This window comes from Heterodontus francisci, chromosome 3, assembly GCF_036365525.1.
Source record: "Heterodontus francisci isolate sHetFra1 chromosome 3, sHetFra1.hap1, whole genome shotgun sequence".
In the NCBI taxonomy this organism is placed as follows: domain Eukaryota; kingdom Metazoa; phylum Chordata; class Chondrichthyes; order Heterodontiformes; family Heterodontidae; genus Heterodontus; species Heterodontus francisci.
Genome location: NC_090373.1, coordinates 22395519 through 22422582, shown reverse-complemented (window position 1 = coordinate 22422582; position 27064 = coordinate 22395519). Strand labels below are relative to the sequence as shown.

Genomic DNA, 27064 nt, shown 5'->3' with positions numbered 1-27064 from the left:
AATAATGTGTGAATTTACTTCAACCACATCTCAAAGATCAGTAGGCCAGAACCCTACTCACTTTGCATGCAGCCTGCTATGAATGATTGAACTGTCGAAACATACTGTGTAAGTATTTGATACACAGGGTGTGCACTTCACGAGAAAATTAATCTCTTGTCCTGGGTGAAATGTTATCCTGCCTCTGGTGGGACTGGAATAGGTGGATCACTTTTCGGCTGGCACAGATACGATGGGCCAAGTTCCAGTAATCATACTTTCTGACATGATTGTTTAAGTATTGTTTGGCTGGGCCAACAATTAACACACAACCATTGTGAATCAAAAAAAAAGCTTTAAAGAATATACAGAACAAACAAAGTATCCGTGAGAAATGTTTGCTCAATTCTCCAAATGTTTGCAATTCCACCACATTACGGACCAGAAAAAAGACTTGCATTTATATAGCGCCTTTCCCGACCACTGCATGTCCCAAAGTGCTTTACACCCAATGAAGTACTATTGAAGTGCAGTCACTGTTGCAATATAGGAAATGCATCACCCAATTTGGGCACAGCAAGCTCCCACAAATAGCAATGTGCCAATGACCAGATAATCTGTTTTTATGATGTTGATTAAGGGGCAAATATTGGCCAGGACACTGGGGATAACTCCCTTGCTCTTCTTTGAAATAGTGCCATGGAATCTTTCATGCCCACCTGAGAGGGCAGACGGGGCCTCGGTTTAAGACGGCATCTCCAACAGTACTGCACTGGAGTGTCAGCCTTGACATTTAAGCTCAAGTCCTGGAGTGAGACTTGAAGCCACACCTTAGGGGGGTACTTTATGCTCTCCTCCATGTAAGGTTTGCAGGCAGAGAGAGCATTTAATCGGGCAGGATGGTGAGGGGGGGTGGACCCCGCCACTTTCCTGCCTCCACCCAAATTAAGTCTGGGGTGAGAAAGTCTGTGAACAACCTTCCTGCCCCGCTGCCGATTGAGGCACTTAAGTGGGCAATAATTGCCCAATTAAGGGCCTTATCCTGCCACCGCCGGTATTAACCCGCCTCTGATTGGCCAGCAGCTCTCAGCAGGTGTGACATGTGTCACCAGGGTCCTTAATCCTGGGAAAAGCCTGCCGCTGTCCATTTAAGTGCCTAATTGGCATGTTATCCGGCAGGCCTTCCCCAGAGGTAAGAGTGCTGCCAACTGAGCCACAGCTGACTCCTGGCCAGCAGACAAATGATTTTAACCTCATGCATTTAGTTAGTTATACCTATCAGTTTCAAATATGCTATTACTGAATTATGAAAAATGAGTTGTTAATCCAATTCAATAAAGCAAAGAAATAGCAGGACTATGGGGAAAGGAACACAGGGGAGTGGCATTGATTGAATAACTCTTTCAAAGAGCCAGTACAGGAAGGGTAGGCAGAATGGCCTCCATGTGCTTTGTGACTCTAGGAGCCCTTACCAAGTGTTGTGAAAAATTGTTCTGACTGTCTACTTCAACTTACCTTTAAGTTAAAGAAGACATGTGTCTAACCTGGAGGCTCACCAACAATTTGGAAAACAAAAAGGAGGATATGGAAATGGGAGTAGGCCAAATGACTCAGTGAGCTCCACCATTTTGTTCGGCGCAGCTGCTATCAATTCCAATTTCCCCAAAAAACGTGAAACAAATTTTATTTCAATGTATAAAAATTGGAGTACAATAACCTTCTAGAAGTGCAGGATATATGATTCTGAAAACCCCAAATAATAAAAGCAAACTGAGGGAAAGGAACTTGGCAATTGTCATTCAATTTGTGTATTCAAGTGCTTTGTTGGCCAAACAAATTTTGCATATGTGAATTTGCCGACCTTTGACCTCAATGGTGTAAATGTTCTGGTGAAACAATGAGCACAATCATAGCTTGGCAACAATCCAGTCTCTTTGCATTTTAATGGGTCGAAGAGAAATTCAAACAAACAACCCCTCTGAAGATGACATCATGGGTGAAGGCTCTACCCTTGGGCCTAAAATCAGAAACTGAGTCATTTCCTGTAACTTGCACCGAACAAGAGTTATCCAATTAAGTCGAAGCAGGAAAAAGTATTATATTGCGAAGAAAACAAAACCGATTCATTGAGTAGATACACAGTGTTTCTGTATACGCCAAATGCTTTCTATACATCAGCTTTAGAAAAGGTACATATTACTTCAAACCATTAGGTATTTTGTAGATTCATCTCATTTTTCAAGTGGTTATAGCGTTAGATAAAAAGGAAGAAATTAATCTTGTCGATTACAATATCAAACGTCGTCTCTAGCCAACCAACCCGTATGAAAAATCAGAGGATGAGCACCAACATTAGAGAAACTGGAGATGAAACTAAACAGCCACGAACATTGTGCTGGTGGAAGATCAGATACTGGTATCTTATTTAGAGGTGCATGATGCCACTTCTTTCCCAAGGCTTTGGAGAGGTACAAAATAATAACAATTCAGTGATGTTTTTAAGAGCAAGAGGTTCAGACATTGTGACAGAGGTAAGAAAATCATCGGTGAAAACTACACTGGCAATCATGGATTGGAACAGAACCTCCAATGTGGAGGACAGTTAACAATAGCTCTCGTAATAAGGCAGCAGTTGAAAGGGTAAGTGGAAATCACTTTGCTCAGGTTAGTGTCAGGAGGTGAAGTTCCAAACAGACTGCATGGTGGACTGACAGCAAGAGATTAAAACAGATTTCATAGACAAATTATTCAACCACTGGAGAAGATCTGATGGTCTACAAACCTTTAATTCCAAGAAAATGGACTTTATCAAGTTAATGCTTATCAACTTCATTGGTTGATTAGGGCCAAAGAGAATAGCGGTGTGAGAACATGTGCATATTGCACTATGGTTAAAACAAGTAGGCATGCTTGATACACTCATTTGAGGACGACAAAAAGGATAGGAGTTTTGGGGCTTCTCGAGATACTTTTTCGCATGCCCAAAGTAAAGCCCAGGTCCCAGAGCCAAACCACCACTTTCGGAGGACTAGTGAGATATTGAGCCCAATTTAAACTCTGTGTAAGTGGGTAGGTTTTGAATGAATGAGCTAAAATTCTTCCCATTGTGTGCAAAGTAATCTGGAATAGTGTGTCTGTGCAAACAATAAACGCAAATGCTGTCGCTTCTGGATTACATGGAGGATTTCTGTGACACACTGCATTAGTTCAAAAGCCAATTAATATCCGTCATGCCGGATACTTTCATAGCAGACTAAACTATCACCACAACAGGTTCAGTCACATCAGCAGTAACAGAAAGTTGCTGGAACCAGCAGTGCAATTTGCCAACTGGTCGATCAAAGAGTTAAACAGAGAAACCCCTCACTTTGGTTTCTTTGACTGGTTTTATGTGCACATATTTCAAGCAAAAGACAGAGTTCTTCAAAGGCAAGTAACCATCCACTCCCCACCAGTTGCAGTCACTCAGAATGGTGTAGGAATCTTAGCCAAAGAGTGACATTTTACTTCCACATCTATTGCAGCTGGGTCGAAACCAAAACAAACTGACATGTCCATTCATATGCCCATGGAATTGTGAAATACACTCTCCTTTATAAGAAGTCAATCTATCAGAAAAGGACATTTTACTGAAACAATGAACAGTAAACTTCACAAAGATGCACAAAGGATTGGCAATGGCCACCTGCGGAATTGGACAAATGTTGTCTACGCTCCAACTATCCTGCTTAAATTGTCAATACTTAATGCTATTTACATCAATTCAATCTAGAGGTTGAGTCTGCTCAGTGACTACTAACGGATGTGTGCATCTGGGAAAATAAACAGATTTGTCATGACTGGCTTCTTTCTGATATACCAAACACCATCAGATTAGAAGCCAATTTTGCAACATGTAGAGGACATCGAGAATGGGATTGTTCTCAGTAGACTTGCTTTTAAGATAAAAAAAATGCAGTTCATAGAAGAGATTCATAGGCTATGAACAGAAATACCCACTTTAAATTATGCATTGTGGCCAATCCTGGACACTACACTTCAGGAAGGGTATCAAGGCCTTGGAGAGGATATAGAGGAAATTTATCAGAATGGTCCCAGGGATGGGGTACTTCAGAGACTGGAGAAGCTGCAATTAGTGTAGAGAGGGTTAGAGGGACGTTGAATAAAGGTGTTCAAAATGATGAGGGGCTTTGATGGAATGAATAGGGAGAAGCTGTTCTCATTGGCAGAAAGGTAAATAACCAGAAGACACATTTATGAGGACTGGCAAAACAACCTGGGCTATGAGGTTGGGTGATGAGTTGAGGATCATTGTTTTTTTGGTCTGGAATGTGCTGCCTGCAAGTGTGATGGAAGTAGATTCAAGAGTAACTTACAAAAGAGAATTGGATAAATATTTGAAAAGGAAAAAAAAACTGCAGGGCCATGGGGAAAGAGCAGGGGTGTGGGTCTAATTGGATAGATTTTTCAAAGAGCCTGCACAGATATGCTATAATTCCATGTTAATCATAGAGAGCTCTTGCTGGATTCCAGACTGAAGGAACTGATAGCCATGGTGCAGATGAAACAATGCCAGTCACAGAGGCAGAACATAATGGAGCAATGAAGGAAGGGGTTATTTTAAAACAAGGATAATCGAGACTCGAATTGGGGGCAGAAAGAGCCAAACATGTCAGCTTTTTTTTTTGAGCAGAAGGTCAAACTTACGCATTGAATTTAATGGTAACTGGAGGCACTGCTGCAGCCCACGCACATTCTTCTTCCCCATCCTTTTTTTAAACAATGTCAAATTGTAAATGCACTAGCAGCTCGTTATTGTCATCAGCCTCAATAATTGCACATTCAATGCTGAACATGTAACATGACAACTCAAACTGTTCTTCATCGTAACTCTCAGCAGATTTACAAAGTAAAATTCTTCATTGGAAGAGACGAGCTGATAGTGATCAGAACACATCAGCAGAAATCACCGAATGCTTAACAACTGCAGAGCTCTACACTTCTCAAACATGAGTTCTCTGTCTCTGAAAGCATTGCAAGAACTCAGGGTTTCACTGGAGGTTGTGGAGATGGGGAAAGAATATTTGCCAATCTGGAATACTTAAACCTCATAACCTAAGCAGGTGAAGCCTGAACAGTTTTGGAGCCATAGGATGGGGTTGATGCCAAGTGTGCTGACTTTTTTGGAGAACAGTTCATCTTTTTAAATCTAAACACTTCACGCAGTATTGTGAAATGATTTTGACGCCAACACTGGTTGCCTGAGCCAGACTAACGTCAGCCCAAACTCATGCAGAAAAAGGCAATGTAAACAAATCACAGGTTGCAGTCAGCCATGCCTGTGTTAGGCTATTAGTAATGTGCGCTCCTTTGCATAGCGGATCAATACACAACGGTTTAATCTACACATTTAAAAATGCCAGGACTCAAACAAGAACAGAAAGAAATTTCTCAACAATGCAAAGCATGTTGCACTCCAAAATGTGAAAAGAACAAATCCATTTACTATAAAAAAAAAGGCTGAAAAGGAATTTGCCCCAATCTTTCTGGCCATGGCACTCCATTCAAGTTCCAAAAGGAATTGCACAATGAGTGTAGAACTGGCTTAAATCTCATCTCAGCAATACTGAAGCAGAAAATTAGCACTGATTTTACTTTGCACACATTGCAGTTAAGGTGGGGGGTGCTGGGCAGTCTCATTAAAGGTTTGGCAATTCCAGTGCTGGGGAATAGAATACTGTTTTGCACCTAAAGTCAGAATCTGCTACTCCAAAGTTAAGCACAGTGTTAGTTAGTTGCACAGTAAGCCGCTTCTGAACAAGCCAACATTAAACGAGCAGCACCTGCATACAACAACATTCCATTTTTCCCTGTCAAACAAGTCTGAAATGCAAATATGAGTGAATTGCAATGACACACTGTATGGGAACATATAGTTAAAAGGTTCGGGACAAAGTGTGCACTAAATTATAGTGTTATAGCAGTTCACACACTAGAAATTATGGTATTCATTCTAAGGGACGTCACCAATCACTGACTACCAAGTTTAATGAGACAAAGACATGCTGGACTGGTGTCAGTCCAGCCCGATTGAAGCTACAATTACAACTGGATTAACACATTTGCTGAAAACATACTTTTATTTGTTTTGCACCCAATGTTTAAAATAAGAATTGTGTTAAACATATTAGAAATGAATCACCCTACTGCAGATACATGGAAAAGCTACTGGAAATTTTGTGACGTTGACAAGTAGTGTGAAGAGCAGTGTACAATTAAACATATGAGAGGCCAAATATTACCTTTTAAGGGTGTTGAAATATCGGTATTTACTGTCATTAAACAGTCAGCTTCTTGTTAGCTTTTCAAAAAAAAAAATCCTTCATTCTGCTGGTTACAAATTTAAATCCAGATAATTCGTCTTTCTGCATAACATGTGATAATTCAAACTTTTGGTAACTGGCCAGATTGTTCAACTGAACTCCAAGAACGTCAATTGCATGTCATTTTTCTTTCTTAAATTCTATTCTAATTTTGCCCAACTTGCTTTCCTTTTCCACTGAAGGCATAAGCATGTGCTGGGAATAGAAAGACCAGTTCACTGCCCAGCGCTCCCACTGCGGAGGTACATTCAGAGGGGCAGTGGCTCAGAGAATGACGCTGCAGGATTGGAGCCCCACCACGAATCCACTCCTGTCAGGAGTAGGGGCCTGCCGAACCTACCCTTTAGATCCAAAAGTGCAGCCTTTCATACTTCAACCTCATGACCAGTCTTCACATCCGCCGTGAAAGTAGGTGTTCACGGGCTATTACCCAAATTTCATCATGATGGGGGTGGTAATGGGATGAGGAGAAAATCAGTGCCAGGTTCAATTCTTTCCTCACCTGACAGCTTGAATCAATAGAAAGTAATCAGGAGAACCCAAATCAATTTCTGCTCTTTTTAGCCCAGGAGTAGCATCCGACCACTGCCTCAGCTGAGATTAGCTAACAGCACTGAGAGCTGGACTTGGGATCACTTAGATCTGTACAGCTCAGTACCACACTGTGCAGTGCATTTATCCAGGAAAAGCTACCAAGGGAGCTCTTCATTGCATAGAATCATACAGCACAGAAGGAGGCCATTCGGTCCAACCTGACTGTGCCAACTCTTTGGCAGAGCTATCCAATTACTCCCACTCCCCCTGCTCAATCCCCATAGCTCTGCAAATCCTTTCTCTTCAAGTATTTATCCAATTAACTTTTGAAAGATATTACTGAATCTGCTTCCACTGCCCTTTCAGGAAGCGCATTCCAGATCATAACAACTCACTGGGTGAAGAAAATTCCCCAACCACCCCCCACCCCGGATCTTTTACCAATCATTGTAAATCTGTGTCCTCTGGTTACTGACCCTCCTGACAGAAGAAACAGTTTCTTCCTATTCACTCCAGAAAAACCCTTCATAATTGTGCACATCTCCAGTAAATCTCCTCTTAACCTTCTCTGCTTTAAGGGGAACCATCCCAGCTTCTCTAGTCTTTCAACATAACTGAAGTATGTTCCAGTTAACTTGGAAGACTTAATTTGCCTCAGATATATGTATTTCTCTCATTCACAAAACATCTTGCATTTTTATAGCATCTTTAACGTAGTAAGACATCCCAAGACACTTCACAGGTGCGTTATCAAACAAGGTATCACATAAGGAGATATTAGGACAGGTCAAAGAGGTAGTCTTAATGGAGGTGGGAGAGAGAGAGAGAGAGAGGTAGAGAGGGAGGGAACTCCAAAACAACAAGACTTTCAGATCAAAACATATTTCCAACTTGTACATTACTTTGTGCCACTTAAAAGGGTTAACAGAAGTTTTAATCTTGGGGATCGTGTACATTTGCCATTAGCTAGCACAAGCTGAAGGAAGTTTAGCCAAGAATGGTACCGTACGCAGAGGGTCAATGCACCCATTCCCTTACCCGAAGCTCTTCCTGTTGTTGCTTTAACATCTCAAATTCAATGGCTGGAGTGGGTAACTGTGTAATCAGCACCCGGGTCTCTTCTAGCCATGGCCACAGTTCCTCGTAGGTCTCACAAAACTGACTGACCAAAGACTGAGCCCGTTCCAGCTGCAGGTATCTCTCCGCATTCATCTGGCTGATCACTTCATACTGTTTCTGAAGTGTGTCCAGCTTACTCTACAAAACAAAAGGTTTTCTGTTAACTGAAATCACAAATGGTCACCTTAAATATATTATAATTGTATCTACTACAACAACATGTTGCATTTATATCGCGACTTTAACAAAGTTAACCATCCCAATGTGCTTCCCAGGGTCGTCATCAAACAGAACTTGACACTGAGCCAGTTAAGCAGATGTTAGGCCAGATGACCAAAAGCTTGGTCAAATGGGTAGGTTTTAAGGAGAGTCTTAAAGGAGGAAAGAGAGGTAGAGAGGTGGAGCGGTTTAGGAGGGAATTCTAGAGTTTAGGGTCTTGGGAGCCAAGGATGAGAAGCCGTTTGGTGTAGAAACTGACAGAGTAAAGCAGTGAAGACACCTTAGTGAAAATGTTTGTGGTACTTGGGTGGGAGGTAGAGAATGAAGATTTTAAATGAGAGGTGAGAAGGGTGGAACACGGTGAGATGCTCAAAGAAGGAGAAAGTGCCAGAGGTGTAAGGGGACAGACCAAGGTATAATTTGGTGATAAGAGTCACACCACAGTGACAGTCTTGGCGGGGCAAGTTGGTGGAAGGTATATCCAGGCAGAGAGGTTTCATTTAGGGGGATAGGTGTCATCACCCCTCAACTAGGCTTCCAGCAAAGGCCATGATGTTGATGAAATCATCCACAATAAGCTCACAGATTGCAGGGATCTTGTTCACAAGTGAACGGATATTCTACTGGGAGATGCTGAGAGGGGCAGTAAGAGCTGATCCACTGGCAAGATCCACAGGGTTAGCAATGGGAGGGGTGAGTTAGACAGGAATTATATTGGCAAGGTCAGCTCCAAGCAGGTACACAGGGCGGAATGGTTAATGAGAGAGTAGGATGGGACAATTAGGGTTGCTGCTTGAAATCAGCCAGTGTCAAATGCCTCAATGGCCCTTTAGTGGAAGCCGAGAGTGAGACAGAGGGAAGTTGTAGTCTTAACTAAGAGGGAGTCAAGCTTGGGACAGTGGCAGGAGAGTAGGAATGTCAGGGAGCACAAAAGGGTTGGGGTAGGGATTTGAGAGGGCAGAGTACACAAGAGGCAAGAGAGGAAAGGAGGCATGACGAAAGGAGGGTTGAGGAGGAATAAAAGAAAAAAGGTTTTAAAAAGTAGCAAAAAGTATAAATGGAAGTGATGGACTCAGGTCCAGAGCAGCAACCAAAACACATGAATGGATACAGGGAAAAGTCAAGTTATAGAGGGAGCAATGATTCGGGTATATATATCGTGATAGTAAATGGGGAAGTAACAGGAGGCAACAAGAGGGAGTCCAGAGTTAAAGTCAGAGGTCCCCTGGTGGGATAAAGTTGATGCAGGGAGGGTGGAGTCAGCATGGAGCACCTATTTCTCTTTCACATTTCATTGCTCAAATTACAGACTAATGGGACTCAGAGACACTCAAGCATAAGGTAATTAATACTTAATTGCTTTGTTCATTCTTGTACCTTCAGGGATGCTTTCTCGTCTTCAGTGCAAGAATTCATAATTTGATCTCCATTTGCAACGAGCTCATCAATTGTATCTTTGTGTCGCAAAATATCCATTGAAAATGCCTTAAAAACAAGGAATAACATGTCAGCACTGATGAATAAATGACTTTTTTTTTTATTACAAACACAGAATACGACTGGAAGCAGCATTTTAACACCTTTGAATGAAATGGTAGTATGAAATTGGTAGAACGTACACTGCTCGCCCCTTCTTCTTTTGGGCCTCCTTATCTCGAGAGACAATGGATACGCGCCTGGAGGTGGTCAGTGGTTTGTGAAGCAGCGCCTGGAGTGGCTATAAAGGCCAATTCTGGAGTGACAGGCTCTTCCACAGGTGCTGCAGAGAAATTTGTTTGTTGGGGCTGTTGCACAGTTGGCTCTCCCCTTGCGCCTCTGTCTTTTTTCCTGCCAACTACTAAGTCTCTTCGACTCGCCACAATTTAGCCCTGTCTTTATGGCTGCCCGCCAGCTCTGGCGAATGCTGGCAACTGACTCCCACGACTTGTGATCAATGTCACACGATTTCATGTCGCGTTTGCAGACGTCTTTATAACGGAGACATGGACGGCCGGTGGGTCTGATACCAGTGGCGAGCTTGCTGTACAATGTGTCTTTGGGGATCCTGCCATCTTCCATGCGGCTCACATGGCCAAGCCATCTCAAGCGCCGCTGACTCAGTAGTGTGTATAAGCTGGGGATGTTGGCCGCTTCAAGGACTTCTGTGTTGGAGATATAGTCCTGCCACCTGATGCTCGCCCCAGTCACTGTCTAAACCTCTGGAGTCCTCACCAATGTAAAGTGCAGCCTTCTTCAAGTTTTAAGTGAAACATTGAGGTTATAATAAGTTAAGAATGTAGGAATTGCTGACAAGAAAAGACCTGGGTCCACCTAGTTCATCATCCATCATCCTGTTAGTCATGTGCTCCGACAATAATGGGGTTGTTGACTAATTACAGCAATCAATCTCTATCAATAAGTCTACAACAGATCAGACATCAGGCGAGGAAAACCAGAGGGCCAAAGCCACCTGTTCCTTCCAAGCCTGCTACATTTACCACGTCATGTCTCCAATTACTCATTTAATGCATCAAAAATGTCATCTTCTGAAAGAAATCTACCGAACTGGTATTTGAATTGATCAATGCTAACTGCTTCCACTGTCTCCTTAGGGAGCCTGTTCCATAGATTGACCAATCACTCAATTAAATATTATTTCCGCAGATTAGTTTTTCAATTTATCCTCTTCAAATGCAGGCATGTTCTCTGGTTCTATGTATAACATTTAAAGTTAATGCATAACATTTCACCTGAATCAAACACCATCAATATTGGGTTGTCTGGCATAGGCAAGTGAAATATTCCCTTTCTACTAGTTCATTCTTTCCTTAAAGAAACCTTTTCATAGGCCTTTCAGTGAGATTTGACCAGGTGCAGCTCAATAGTACAGAACCCGAACCCAGTGTGCGAATGGATGGGTTTGGTTATCCACTGGGCAAAACGATAAAAATACCATAATTCTAATGAACACTATTTGTCAATCAACAAGTGTTAAGTAACAAGCGTAAATACTCGAACCACAACACTGCAGATGGTACCAGATAACTGGGCTGACCAGCATTCATATACAGGTAGCACTGGGCAACAAATTCTCCAGCACCCATACACAGGTGGCACAGGGCAAAGGGTTCTCCAGCACCCATACACAGGTAGCACTGGGCAAAGGGTTCTCCAGCACCCATACACAGGTAGCACTGGGCAATGAATTCTCCAGCACCCATACACAGGTAGCACTGGGCAATGAATTCTCCAGCACCCATACACAGGTAGCACTGGGCAATGAATTCTCCAGCACCCATACACAGGTAGCACTGGGCAATGAATTCTCCAGCACCCATACACAGGTAGCACTGGGCAATGAATTCTCCAGCATCCATACACAGGTAGCACTGGGCAATGAATTCTCCAGCATCCATACACAGGTAGCACTGGGCAATGAATTCTCCAGCATCCATACACAGGTAGCACTGGGCAATGAATTCTCCAGCACCCATACACAGGTAGCACTGGGCAATGAATTCTCCAGCATCCATACACAGGTAGCAATGGGCAATGAATTCTCCAGCATCCATACACAGGTAGCACTGGGCAATGAATTCTCCAGCATCCATACACAGGTGGCACTGGGCAATGAATTCTCCAGCATCCATACACAGGTGGCACTGGGCAAAGGGTTCTCCAGCACCAATACACAGGTAGCACTGGGCAAAGTGTTCTCCAGCACCAATACACAGGTGGCACTGGGCAAAGGGTTCTCCAGCACCCATACACAGGTAGCACTGGGCAATGAATTCTCCAGCATCCATACACAGGTGGCACTGGGCAAAGGGTTCTCCAGCACCAATACACAGGTAGCACTGGGCAAAGTGTTCTCCAGCACCAATACACAGGTGGCACTGGGCAAAGGGTTCTCCAGCACCCATACACAGGTAGCACTGGGCAGGGTTCTCCAGCACCCATACACAGGTAGCACTGGGCAACGTATTCTGCAGCATCCATACACAGGTGGCACTGGGCAAAGGGTTCTCCAGAATCCATACACAGGTAGCACTGGGCAACGAATTCTCCAGCATCCATACACAGGTGGCACTGGGCAAAGGGTTCTCCAGCATCCATACACAGGTAGCACTGGGCAAATGGTTCTCCACCACCAATACACAGGTGGCACTGGGCAAAGGGTTCTCCAGCACCAATACACAGGTGGCACTGGGCAAAGGGTTCTCCAGCACCCATACACAGGTGGCACTGGGCAAAGGGTTCTCCAGCACCCATACACAGGTGGCACTGGGCAAAGGGTTCTCCAGCACCCATACACAGGTGGCACTGGGCAAAGGGTTCTCCAGCACCCATACACAGGTGGCACTGGGCAAAGGGTTCTCCAGCACCCATACACAGGTGGCACTGGGCAACAAATTCTCCAGCATCCATACACAGGTGGCACTGGGCAACGAATTCTCCAGCATCCATACACAGGTAGCACTGGGCAACGAATTCTCCAGCATCCATACACAGGTAGCACTGGGCAAATGGTTCTCCAGCACCAATACACAGGTGGCACTGGGCAAAGGGTTCTCCAGCACCCATACACAGGTAGAACTGGGCAAAGGGTTCTCCAGCACCCATACACAGGTGGCACTGGGCAAAGGGTTCTCCAGCACCCATACACAGGTAGAACTGGGCAAAGGGTTCTCCAGCACCAATACACAGGTGGCACTGGGCAATGAATTCTCCAGCACCAATACAGGTGGCACTGGGCAAAGGGTTCTCCAGCACCCATACACAGGTGGCACTGGGCAAAGTGTTCTCCAGCACCAATACACAGGTGGCACTGGGCAACTAATTCTCCAGCATCCATACACAGGTGGCACTGGGCAAAGGGTTCTCCAGCATCCAAACACAGGTGGCACTGGGCAATGAATTCTCCAGCATCCATACACAGGTAGCACTGGGCAAATGGTTCTCCACCACCAATACACAGGTGGCACTGGGCAAAGGGTTCTCCAGCACCAATACACAGGTGGCACTGGGCAAAGGGTTCTCCAGCACCCATACACAGGTGGCACTGGGCAAAGGGTTCTCCAGCACCCATACACAGGTGGCACTGGGCAAAGGGTTCTCCAGCACCCATACACAGGTGGCACTGGGCAAAGGGTTCTCCAGCACCCATACACAGGTGGCACTGGGCAAAGGGTTCTCCAGCACCCATACACAGGTGGCACTGGGCAAAGGGTTCTCCAGCACCCATACACAGGTGGCACTGGGCAACGAATTCTCCAGCATCCATACACAGGTGGCACTGGGCAACAAATTCTCCAGCATCCATACACAGGTAGCACTGGGCAACAAATCCTCCAGCATCCATACACAGGTAGCACTGGGCAAATGGTTCTCCAGCACCAATACACAGGTGGCACTGGGCAAAGGGTTCTCCAGCACCCATACACAGGTGGCACTGGGCATGGTTCTCCAGCACCCATACACAGGTGGCACTGGGCAAAGGGTTCTCCAGCACCCATACACAGGTAGAACTGGGCAAAGGGTTCTCCAGCACCCATACACAGGTAGAACTGGGCAAAGGGTTCTCCAGCACCCATACACAGGTAGAACTGGGCAAAGGGTTCTCCAGCACCCATACACAGGTGGCACTGGGCAAAGGGTTCTCCAGCACCCATACACAGGTAGAACTGGGCAAAGGGTTCTCCAGCACCAATACACAGGTGGCACTGGGCAATGAATTCTCCAGCACCAATACAGGTGGCACTGGGCAAAGGGTTCTCCAGCACCCATACACAGGTGGCACTGGGCAAAGTGTTCTCCAGCACCAATACACAGGTGGCACTGGGCAAAGGGTTCTCCAGCACCCATACACAGGTGGCACTGGGCAAAGGGTTCTCCAGCACCCATACACAGGTGGCACTGGGCAGGGTTCTCCAGCACCCATACACTGGTGGCACTGGGCAAAGGGTTCTCCAGCACCCATACACAGGTGGCACAGGGCAAAGGGTTCTCCAGCACCCATACACAGGTAGCACTGGGCAATGAATTCTCCAGCATCCATACACAGGTGGCACTGGGCAAAGGGTTCTCCAGCACCAATACACAGGTAGCACTGGGCAAAGTGTTCTCCAGCACCAATACACAGGTGGCACTGGGCAAAGGGTTCTCCAGCACCCATACACAGGTAGCACTGGGCAGGGTTCTCCAGCACCCATACACAGGTAGCACTGGGCAACGTATTCTCCAGCATCCATACACAGGTGGCACTGGGCAAAGGGTTCTCCAGAATCCATACACAGGTAGCACTGGGCAACTAATTCTCCAGCATCCATACACAGGTGGCACTGGGCAAAGGGTTCTCCAGCATCCAAACACAGGTGGCACTGGGCAATGAATTCTCCAGCATCCATACACAGGTAGCACTGGGCAAATGGTTCTCCACCACCAATACACAGGTGGCACTGGGCAAAGGGTTCTCCAGCACCAATACACAGGTGGCACTGGGCAAAGGGTTCTCCAGCACCCATACACAGGTGGCACTGGGCAAAGGGTTCTCCAGCACCCATACACAGGTGGCACTGGGCAAAGGGTTCTCCAGCACCCATACACAGGTGGCACTGGGCAAAGGGTTCTCCAGCACCCATACACAGGTGGCACTGGGCAAAGGGTTCTCCAGCACCCATACACAGGTGGCACTGGGCAAAGGGTTCTCCAGCACCCATACACAGGTGGCACTGGGCAACGAATTCTCCAGCATCCATACACAGGTGGCACTGGGCAACGAATTCTCCAGCATCCATACACAGGTAGCACTGGGCAACAAATTCTCCAGCATCCATACACAGGTAGCACTGGGCAAATGGTTCTCCAGCACCAATACACAGGTGGCACTGGGCAAAGGGTTCTCCAGCACCCATACACAGGTGGCACTGGGCATGGTTCTCCAGCACCCATACACAGGTGGCACTGGGCAAAGGGTTCTCCAGCACCCATACACAGGTAGAACTGGGCAAAGGGTTCTCCAGCACCCATACACAGGTAGAACTGGGCAAAGGGTTCTCCAGCACCCATACACAGGTAGAACTGGGCAAAGGGTTCTCCAGCACCCATACACAGGTGGCACTGGGCAAAGGGTTCTCCAGCACCCATACACAGGTAGAACTGGGCAAAGGGTTCTCCAGCACCAATACACAGGTGGCACTGGGCAATGAATTCTCCAGCACCAATACAGGTGGCACTGGGCAAAGGGTTCTCCAGCACCCATACACAGGTGGCACTGGGCAAAGTGTTCTCCAGCACCAATACACAGGTGGCACTGGGCAAAGGGTTCTCCAGCACCCATACACAGGTGGCACTGGGCAAAGGGTTCTCCAGCACCCATACACAGGTGGCACTGGGCAGGGTTCTCCAGCACCCATACACTGGTGGCACTGGGCAAAGGGTTCTCCAGCACCCATACACAGGTGGCACAGGGCAAAGGGTTCTCCAGCACCAATACACAGGTGGCACTGGGCAATGAATTCTCCAGCATCCATACACAGGTGGCACTGGGCAAAGGGTTCTCCAGCACCAATACACAGGTGGCACTGGGCAAAGGGTTCTCCAGCACCCATACACAGGTAGCACTGGGCAATGGATTCTCCAGCATCCATACACAGGTAGCACTGGGCAATGGATTCTCCAGCATCCATACACAGGTAGCACTGGGCAAATGGTTCTCCAGCACCAATACACAGGTGGCACTGGGCAAAGGGTTCTCCAGCACCCATACACAGGTGGCACTGGGCAGGGTTCTCCAGCACCAATACACAGGTGGCACTGGGCAAAGGGTTCTCCAGCACCCATACACAGGTGGCACAGGGCAAAGGGTTCTCCAGCACCAATACACAGGTGGCACTGGGCAATGAATTCTCCAGCATCCATACACAGGTGGCACTGGGCAAAGGGTTCTCCAGCACCAATACACAGGTGGCACTGGGCAAAGGGTTCTCCAGCACCCATACACAGGTAGCACTGGGCAATGGATTCTCCAGCATCCATACACAGGTAGCACTGGGCAATGGATTCTCCAGCATCCATACACAGGTAGCACTGGGCAAATGGTTCTCCAGCACCAATACACAGGTGGCACTGGGCAAAGGGTTCTCCAGCACCCATACACAGGTGGCACTGGGCAGGGTTCTCCAGCACCCATACACAGGTGGCACTGGGCAAAGGGTTCTCCAGCACCCATACACAGGTGGCACAGGGCAAAGGGTTCTCCAGCACCAATACACAGGTGGCACTGGGCAATGAATTCTCCAGCATCCATACACAGGTGGCACTGGGCAAAGGGTTCTCCAGCACCAATACACAGGTGGCACTGGGCAAAGGGTTCTCCAGCACCCATACACAGGTAGCACTGGGCAATGGATTCTCCAGCATCCATACACAGGTAGCACTGGGCAATGGATTCTCCAGCATCCATACACAGGTAGCACTGGGCAAATGGTTCTCCAGCACCAATACACAGGTGGCACTGGGCAAAGGGTTCTCCAGCACCCATACACAGGTGGCACTGGGCAGGGTTCTCCAGCACCCATACACAGGTGGCACTGGGCAAAGGGTTCTCCAGCACCCATACACAGGTAGCACCGGGCAACAAATTCTCCAACATCCATACACAAGTAGCACTGGGCAACGAATTCTCCAGCATCCATACACAGGTAGAACTGGGCAAAGGGTTCTCCAGCACCCATACACAGGTGGCACTGGGCAAAGGGTTCTCCAGCACCCATACACAGGTAGCACTGGGCAACGAATTCTCCAGCATCCATACACAGGTAGCACTGGGCAAAGGGTTCTCCAGTATCCATACACAGGTAGCACTGGGCAAAGGGTTCTCCAGTATCCATGCACAGGTGGCACTGGGCAAAGGGTTCTACAGCACCAATACACAGGTGGCACTGGGCAACGAATTCTCCAGCACCCATACACAGGTAGCACTGGGCAATGGATTCTCCAGCATCCATACACAGGTAGCACTGGGCAATGGATTCTCCAGCATCCATACACAGGTAGCACTGGGCAAATGGTTCTCCAGCACCAATACACAGGTGGCACTGGGCAAAGGGTTCTCCAGCACCCATACACAGGTGGCACTGGGCAGGGTTCTCCAGCACCCATACACAGGTGGCACTGGGCAAAGGGTTCTCCAGCACCCATACACAGGTGGCACAGGGCAAAGGGTTCTCCAGCACCAATACACAGGTGGCACTGGGCAATGAATTCTCCAGCATCCATACACAGGTGGCACTGGGCAAAGGGTTCTCCAGCACCAATACACAGGTGGCACTGGGCAAAGGGTTCTCCAGCACCCATACACAGGTAGCACTGGGCAATGGATTCTCCAGCATCCATACACAGGTAGCACTGGGCAATGGATTCTCCAGCATCCATACACAGGTAGCACTGGGCAAATGGTTCTCCAGCACCAATACACAGGTGGCACTGGGCAAAGGGTTCTCCAGCACCCATACACAGGTGGCACTGGGCAGGGTTCTCCAGCACCCATACACAGGTGGCACTGGGCAAAGGGTTCTCCAGCACCCATACACAGGTAGCACCGGGCAACAAATTCTCCAACATCCATACACAAGTAGCACTGGGCAACGAATTCTCCAGCATCCATACACAGGTAGAACTGGGCAAAGGGTTCTCCAGCACCCATACACAGGTGGCACTGGGCAAAGGGTTCTCCAGCACCCATACACAGGTAGCACTGGGCAACGAATTCTCCAGCATCCATACACAGGTAGCACTGGGCAAAGGGTTCTCCAGTATCCATACACAGGTAGCACTGGGCAAAGGGTTCTCCAGTATCCATGCACAGGTGGCACTGGGCAAAGGGTTCTCCAGCACCAATACACAGGTGGCACTGGGCAAAGGGTTCTCCAGCCTCCATACACAGATGGCATGGCAACAAAGCCCCCAGTATCCGCACAGAGGGGCACTGGGCAATTGCCACTGAGACCTCCAGCACACATAGTATTCACCTGAAACAAGATGACAATCTGGAACTATCAAATATGAAAACAAATAAAAGATTGAACTATGTTCATTCAAAAAACAGCGTAATGTGGAAGGATTGCAGTGTTTTGCTTCTATAAAAGCTCATAATGGACTTGAGATCATACTGTAAAAATAGAGATATTTAGTGCAAGGAGACATTGGCTGTCGAGCTGGCTGCTTTACCTTTTGAACTTGCAACTCAGCAGAGGTCTGGTCTTGCTCAAGCCTTATGTCACCAAGTGACTTCAGCTTCTTCTCCGTTTCCATGATCCAGGCGATCTCTGCATCCGCTGCTTGTTCAAACTGGCGAGATGAAAGAAGGTAGACAGTTAGTTAGAGAATGCAGTCACTTCTGAAAATCCCAGTGGCCACCTCAAAATCAAACAGCAGTTTTTGTTTCCATTTTACACCAAGCATGTTCCGTAGACAGTGAGTGTTTCCAGCCTATTAGCTCACGGGGGAGTGTGGGTGTGAGAGGAGGCCATTATTACATTCAAACAACAGCGGATTGCAGGACGGTGACCAGAAGCAGGACAACCCTATCCAAACACCTCTTTCATTTAATTTTGACCAGTTTTAACACCTCGACCACCACCCTACTCATGATCACTATAGACCAGGAATCAAGGCTGGATCCTTCTCATTTGTGTCTTGAAAGAGCACACTTAGTCCATGTGATCTCCTGGACTGGTTTCCATTGCCTGAGGGGGTCAGAGAGAATTTTTTCAGAGTATTTTTTCCCTGAGTGCCCTGGGTTTCTCCTCTGGTTTTGTGCCTCTCCCGGGAAATGTGGGTGTGGGGAAGAGTGAAATGTTCAGAGCGGATGCTCCAGCCATCATGGTGTGGAGCGGGTTTGATGCACCAGCGGGTTTTCTCCTACCCCTCAGTTTGCTCTAACTGTATGCTTGTACCATGTCTTGGACACTCACTGCTTGAACCACCAGTTAGCTGACAAACAGAATGCCAGTACAAAGTTACATGTTGTAAAAGGTTACACCCCCAAAAGACATCTTTCACTTTTAAACATTCATACCCTTCAAACACTCGAGACCCTCTGATGCCGATTATCAGGCAGAATCCACACTTCCTTAATATGTACTGATCGCTGAATAATTGATGGAGATTTTCTGATTGAAAACATTATTGCGCAACTCATGAAAAGTGCAAAAAGGAAAATGACTTTCCACTGGCGGGGATGGTGGTGGGGAATGCTGTTAGAAACAGTAACTGGTTCCACCCTGGTGCTGACACTCGAGGAAGACGGGCCAGAATTTAACATTGAGGCAGTGGCCCTGCCCACTGGCTGAAAAGTCAGGGGAGAGCCCACCTCCTCCGGGTCTGGAAACCACGCTGCTGTTTTGCATGACCCAGGCCTTAGTTGGCCTTGGCTGGGTCTCTGAGGCAGGAAGTCCTGTTTTCAAGAGCTGCTGGCCAATCAGAGGGCTAACAGCTCTTCAGTCCCAGCAGTGCCACTGGGACTGCACCCAACGAGAATCTGCTTCTACCACTCTTTCAGGAAGTGTCTTCCAGATCTTAACAACCCAGAGTGAACAAAATTCTCCTCATTTCCCCTCCAATTCTTTTGCTGATTATTTCAAATCTATACCTCTGGCTAATGACTCACTTTCCAGCAGAATGACTTCTCACTAAATCATTTTGATGGAGCTGCATGAAAGGGAGAATTATATATGGCTGTTGGTGAATTGCAAGTTAAAAATCTTAGGAGTTTTGAATGTTTTTTCAGTAACTGATAGATAGTAAGAATGAAGGTCTGAGAATAGGCTAGATTCATATATTCCTCCCAGAACACCGACCATCCTAACTTTCCAGTGCACTGCCTGCCTCTTTCTTCAATGCATCTTGTATTCTAGGAAATTCATTCCACTTCCTCTATGTACAGAACCATTTCCTGGCACTTGTCTGAGGGTAGCCCATTTGCCCAACAGCCTTTACATCATTCAGTACCTTACCAAGCTCAAAGTCCCCTCTAAGGCATCTCCTTTAGAGGCTCAGAAGTCCTAGTTAGTCTTTCCTCATGACTCATTTTCTAACAATGGGAGTCAGTCCAACTGCTCTGGTTTACACCAGCTTCAAGATCTAGGATACCTCTTTCTATTTACTATGTGCAGTGTAGACCAATCACAGCACTGCACCCCTGCAGTCCAACCCACAGCACAGCACCTGTGCAATCCAACCACAGCACTGTACCCGTGCAGTTCAACCACAGCACTGTACCCGTGCAGTTCAACCACAGCACTGTACCCGTGCAGCGCTACCAGGGCACTGTACCCTGTTATGAGGATTCCCTTTTTTTCTTATTAAAGCTTAGGATTCTATATTTTTTAAAACTGAAAAGGATTTCAGTGGACATTGAGGCATCTGGAGATAGCTGAATTTTATGGATCTTTTTGAAAGGAAGTTCAACTAAAACTGAACTGGTAAACAAGGGCTGGAATGCCAGTAATTTCAAGGAAACCAGCAGGGGGTTGACCTCAGAGCTACCCTCTGTTATGGCAAGAGAGAATTTATGACTTGGTATGTGACTTGTTTATGGAAAGTTTTGGTTTCATTTTTGAACTTTAAATGCCAGTGGGTTTGGACAAAAGCAGGCAACTGAAATTTGATTTTGACCTGCCTGGAGATCAAAAGAAGAACCAGAGAAGTATTACCTCTCTGTAAAAGAATCCTTGCTCTGGAAAAGCAAAAGTGGTACTGTTGCCTCCTGCATTTTCGAAGAAACCCTGAATTTGCAGAAATCTTGCATCTTTTAAAAAAAGGGCTTTTGCATCGAATTGACACCTGTGGCTACACCCCTGATGGAAGACCTATGTGAAGCCTTCTACCACTGAAGTTCTTTGAATGCCTACCCATCACAAACTGTTCATCAACCTCGCCTGGAAAGATTTCAAGTGGCACCCAACTATTCGACTTTGGGACACCTCGCCAACCTGAAGAACTTCCTTCCAAGTCATGACATTCCTTTCATTCCTTTGAAAAAGCTGTAAACCAAAATCCCTTTTTTCCCCCAGTTAACCGTTTTTTGGATGTATGTGCGTGTGCATGAGGGCTAGAGAAAATAAGGGGATTTAATATCTCAGTTCTTATATAGATTTTCTTCATTATTGGTTAAGACTTGATTTTATAATAAATGGTTAATTATGTTGTTGGTTAAAGAAACCTGGTCGGTCTGCTTCATTCTGGGGACAAATAGAGTATCTAACCGGCTGTTTTGGCAAGTGGGAAAATTTATTGATATGTTGGGACCTGTGGAGAAGTGGGACTGAATTAACAGTGCACTCCTCCCGCCTTGGTGTAAAACAACCCATGCAGACCAGCCAGAGCACTGTACTCGTGCAGACCAACCACAGCATTGCACCCATGCAGTCCAACCAGAGCATTGCACAGCATCAACATAACCTCATGAAACATGAACTCAGCTCATCTGGCAGCACACAAGAATATAACTCTGTCAGTCTTCTGAGAAGTGATCCTTTAACCTTCAGTTATCAGCTTTGAACAATGCTCAAGTAGCTTAGTTTTATTGTAGTAAATAATGTAGCAACATCATCATAAAAGGGGGTGTTATTATCAGAACCAGCAGCTCTAAGGTTATGCTGTTAAAATCTGTCCAACCCAAATACAATTAGCCTATCACCTATCAGACTAAAATTGCAGCCAATAATCTAATATATGCTAATAGTGTAAATAAATGGTGTCACTCTTCACCTCTGACCCAATCTAATGCCCTTGTGATTCAACATTTTCGAAAGAAGAAACGGGGGACTTCACAATCTCAGGATGTCCCAAGGTGCTTTACAGCCACAAAAGCATAATTATAGTCCCTTATATAAAAAGTGTAAAAAGTATGATTAAACTCATCAATCTCCCTACATTACAACAGTGACTACACTTCCAAAATACTTAATTGGCTCTAAAGCACTTTGGGACATCCTAAGATCATGAAAGGTGCTACATAAATGGAAGTTCATTCTTTGGCAAAACAGAATATTATTTGTAATTCTGGGTTTTTATGAGGTCTCTTGGTGCTCTGTGGTTTATACATCTGGGTAAATATGTGTTCATAAATTGGTTGATCTACTGGTATTCACCTAGTATTTACACTTCATCATGTCAGACCACTGTTAGATGGCTATAATTCAAATTACTCTGTATTATGACTATAATAAATGAATCCATTGAAAACAATTCCAAGTCCCACTCCTTTGGGCTACCAGCTCCAAACCAAACAATGTTGTACAATCTTAGTCCATTCTAGCTTAATTAATGATTTTTTTTTTTTTTACAATGTATAATTTCTTTATTTTCTGATGTTATAGTGAGCCAGCAAAAGTAGATTTTGTTTGAAACCGAGGCCCACTGTATCACTGTGGTGGTTTTTTGATATTTAACAAATGTTATAAGGGCGATTCCAAAATCAGGTGTTTCCAGCACTCTGCAGCGGGCCTGCAATTTTCCCCAAGATCTTTCTCCGAACTGCTGCTCCCTGTGTTGGAAGCTCAGGTCCGCAGAATCACCCCCTACAGTTTCTTCATTGTCAGGGCACGTGACTGAAAGGGTTAGCTGAACACCTGACGGAATTAGGGTGGTCATATACACAGTTAGTTGCAGCAACAAAAATACAGTATCACATAGGCATGAAAAAGCTTTGCAAATCAAGTGGCCAAGACCTGCAGCCCACCAGTACAGATAGGGTAAGAGGGGCTCCAGATGCAAGGCATTAGAACTTCAGACAGTCTATAATTCATGTTGTATTGAACAGTAGTACCACATTGAGCACAGGTAATGCGCTACATATGACTGGGGCATCTACACAGACAAAACCTGATGCTTAGAGAACTGAAAATAAGTTCCCTAATAAACTTCAAAAGCCTCTGTACTGATGGGATTTCAGAGAATAAAGAGTCAGGATTTAAAACAGGTTTTTCTCTCGAGTCAAAACTTTTAGAATTTGGCAAGCAAAGATAAATGATATCTAAGAATCTTCCGAGCCCCAAATTTCACCCCACTCCAAAACAAAAACTCTTGACAAGCCATTTCAATCATTTTAAAAGTTAACTCTGAACAGAATTCCTCATGTTTTCAGTCAAAATTAAATCTCGGGTAAATAACAAACTCATTGAGCATTTGAATGTAAATTTTCAAATTTAACAGATCCCAGAATAAATACTGAACTGGCAAGATTGAATTGTCTTAATGTCCAAGGAAAAAGCCAAAGTTTACTCTGTGGTACTGAGTCAAGCAAGGTTTGTTTACCTTTAGACTGACCAGTCAACCATGTCTGCACATGACTGGGAGTGAAATGTAAGGTCTTATTCACGGCAAGGTTGATTGAGCTCTATAAACCTAACCATAAATGACTAGACCGATTAAATATGGAGAACACACTTCTTTCCAGTTAAGATCTTATTTATAACTGGAAGAACTCCAAAGCATTGCTCATGGTTAGTCAAAGAATCATAGAAACTTACAGGATAGAAGCAGGCCATGTGACCAGTCATGCCCATGCTGGCTCATTGACAGAGCAGTCGTGCTCAGTTCCACACCCCTGCTTTTTGTCCCTAACTCTAAGTTTCTCAAACTCAAGTACCTGTCCAACTTCCTTTTACAATTATTTATGGAATCAGCTTCCATCACCATTTTGGGTTCAGTGTTCTAAATCCGGACAACTCAGTGAAAAAAAATTCTCCTCATTTCCCTTCTAGATCTTTTGCCAATAATTTCAAATCTATGACCTCTGGTTATTGATCCATGCACTAGTCCATCCTGGTTTTTCTAATTCACCCTGATCCAATTAGCAAATTCATGTGCTGTGAACACTTTTCCATGCCCTTGGCACATGAATCAGGGTACAAAAACCTTTACTTAGATGAAGGAATTGAAACAAAATAGGGCACCATCTTTAACGTCAGTGTTCCACATGTCATTTCCCCTCTACCGCCTTGCCTTAATGAGCAAATATCATTCATGGTGAAATAAAAACAGCAAATGCTGGAAATAATCAGATCAGACAGAATCTGTGGAGAGAGAAACAGTTAACTTTTCATCAGAACTTATATTTTTTATTTCAGATTTCCAGCATCTGCTGTACCTTGCTATTGTAATACTTCCTGGTGAATTGTTTTGTCATACTATCAGATGGGCAGAGGATCAATCTGATGAACACAAAAGAGCTCTCAACAGGAAATACCAAACACTACTTCAAGAATGTGCCCTGGTCAGCAACCCTCCCCCCATCCCATCTCCTCACTCTATAAACCTCAGAAAACAATGGCATATTGGTTTCATTTCAATTTGCATTTTGCAAACAGAATCTCCCCACTACCCATTTATTCAGGCACCAACAAATGAGAAAGAGATATTACAGCAAATATGATTCAGGCAATATTTTGTGGTTCTGTTAATCATTGAAGAGTACAGGAAACTACAAGCAACAATGACAAATACCTCAGGAGCGAAACATGCGCCACACTACCTGTCTACCCATGCTGTTGGCTGCTTCCTGCGCAGTGCATGTGGCATTACGGTATAAGAAGGGCACATGCAGGGGTGTCCTCCGCGTGGGCCAGAAGACCTTGAGTGAAGGTTATCGTGAAGTAACACAGCACAACCTGCTGATGTGATGCCAGGATTTCAAATTTGGGCAATGAGTGTCAGGCAACCTCTTTGCTGATCTCGCTGTGAGCAGCAAGTGTGAAGCAGTAAGATCGGCAGTAGCATTGTTTAAAAGGATTAGAAGGACCAGGCACCCAACTTGCAGGGAAGATCATTTTTGGAAACGTTTTCTATTGCAAAGTTTCTGGAAGTCTCTGGAGTGTTTTTGGAGGTGTTGTGGTGACTTCCTGGATTTGGTTGGGAGTGTTGCTGCATCTTCGGGGGTTGGGGGGGCAACAAGAAGATTTGGTGATCTGTCCACACAAAGGCTGAGACAGAGGGTGGTGGTTGATGGCAAATGTTCATCCTGGAGTTTAGTTACTAGTGGTGTACCGCAAGGTTCTGTTTTGGGGCCACTGCTGTTTGTCATTTTTATAAATGACCTGGATGAGGGTGTAGAAGGGTGGGTTAGTAAATTTGCGGATGACACGAAGGTCGGTGGAGTTGTGGATAGTGTCGAAGGGTGTTGTAGGGTACAGAGGGACATAGATAGGCTGCAGAGCTGGGCTGAGAGATGGCAAATGGAGTTTAATGCGGAGAAGTGTGAGGTGATTCACTTTGGAAGGAGTAACAGCAATGCAGAGTACTGGGCTAATGGGAAGATTCTTGGTAGTGTAGATGAGCAGAGAGATCTTGGTGTCCAGGTACATAAATCCCTGAAAGTTGCTACCCAGGTTAATAGGGCTGTTAAGAAGGCATATGGTGTGTTAGCTTTTATTAGTAGGGGGATCGAGTTTCGGAGCCACGAGGTCATGATGCAGCTGTACAAAACTCTGGTGAGACCGCACCTTGAGTATTGCGTGAAGTTCTGGTCACCGCATTATAGGAAGGATGTGGAAGCTTTGGAAAGGGTGCAGAGGAGATTTACTAGGATGTTGCCTGGTATGGAAGGAAGGTCTTACGAGGAAAGGCTGAGGGACTTGAGGTTGTTTTCATTGGAGAGAAGGAGGAGGAGAGGTGACTTAATAGAGACATACAAGATAATCAGAGGGTTAGATAGGGTGGATAGTGAGAGTCTTTTTCCTCGGATGATGATGGCAAACACGAGGGGACATAGCTTTAAGTTGAGGGGTGAAAGATATAGGACAGATGTCAGAGGTAGTTTCTTTACGCAGAGAGTAGTAGGGGCGTGGAACGCCCTGCCTGCAACAGTAGTAGACTCACCAACTTTAAGGGCATTTAAGTGGTCATTGGATAGACATATGGATGAAAATGGAATAGTGTAGGTCAGATGGTCAGCGCAACATCGCGGGCCGAAGGGCCTGTACTGCGCTGTAATGTTCTAATTCTAAAAAAAAAGGAGTGGGGACAGCAGTGGCAGTGCCTCTGGGTCTGCAGAACAACATGGAGATGGAGCAGAGACTGCGGAGAGGGAAAGCTCTACGCCATGCCCTCTGAGAAGCTGGAGCCAGACTCCTCCATGTTCCTTGGTAGTAATAAGAGGCTGCCTGGCAGGCCAGCCAATGCAGCCAGCATCTCGGTGTGCACGTCCATCAGAGATCTCCTGTATGCTGCCCCATCAAGGTCATCATGAGTTCTCTGCAACAGAACTCATCTTCCACCTCGCCCTCTGATAAGCTGGCACATGAATCATCCTTTACCCCTGGCCTAGCTGCAGCCCAGTCATGCCCAGTGCCTCACTACGTGCTGATTGTAAATCTATACTAGCCTCCAAGGTTTGTGCGGGACTGAATGCCTGATCAAGTGACTTCTTTAGTGCTGTGTTGTTACTTTCTTTCCTCCTCCTGGGGCTGCTGTGGCTGGGCAGGTGGCAGTTCCTGGGTGTCTGAAAGCAGGAAATCGGAAGGGGAAGGCTGGTCTGAGGGAAGGGGGGGATGGGGTGGGAAGCAAGGCATCCACAGTGACACAATCTGCAACTTGCTCATCATGCCAGACAGCAGGATGAGGGTATGTGAGGAATTGAGAAGAGGCATAAGGGAGGAACACGCCATCATCCTGAATGTCCTCAGTGACCCTGGATGGCACAAGTTCTGTCACAGCCAGTCCCGTGATGCAGATAACCGTCTCCTCCATAGGGCTCAGGAACACCAGGGAGCGCTGCTGGGTGAGTGATGGGGGTGTGGATCATTGAGCAGTATGAGAGGTTGGTAGGCGTTCTCATGTGAAGATGC

The 27064-nt window shown here is 45.9% G+C and overlaps 1 protein-coding gene across 10 annotated transcripts in view; it reads right to left on the bottom strand.

Annotated features, from left to right (window-relative positions):
* dst (dystonin) overlaps window positions 1–27064 on the bottom strand; it is a 666855-nt gene that overhangs the window by 105704 nt on the left and 534087 nt on the right. For all 10 annotated transcript variants that reach the window (XM_068020163.1, XM_068020162.1, XM_068020167.1 and 7 more), the window contains 3 exons: window positions 18444–18563; window positions 9612–9719; window positions 7935–8153 (listed from right to left, as the gene is read on the bottom strand). In XM_068020163.1, the coding sequence (XP_067876264.1) occupies window positions 7935–8153; window positions 9612–9719; window positions 18444–18563 (447 nt within the window). The remainder of the gene's footprint in view (window positions 1–7934; window positions 8154–9611; window positions 9720–18443; window positions 18564–27064) is intronic.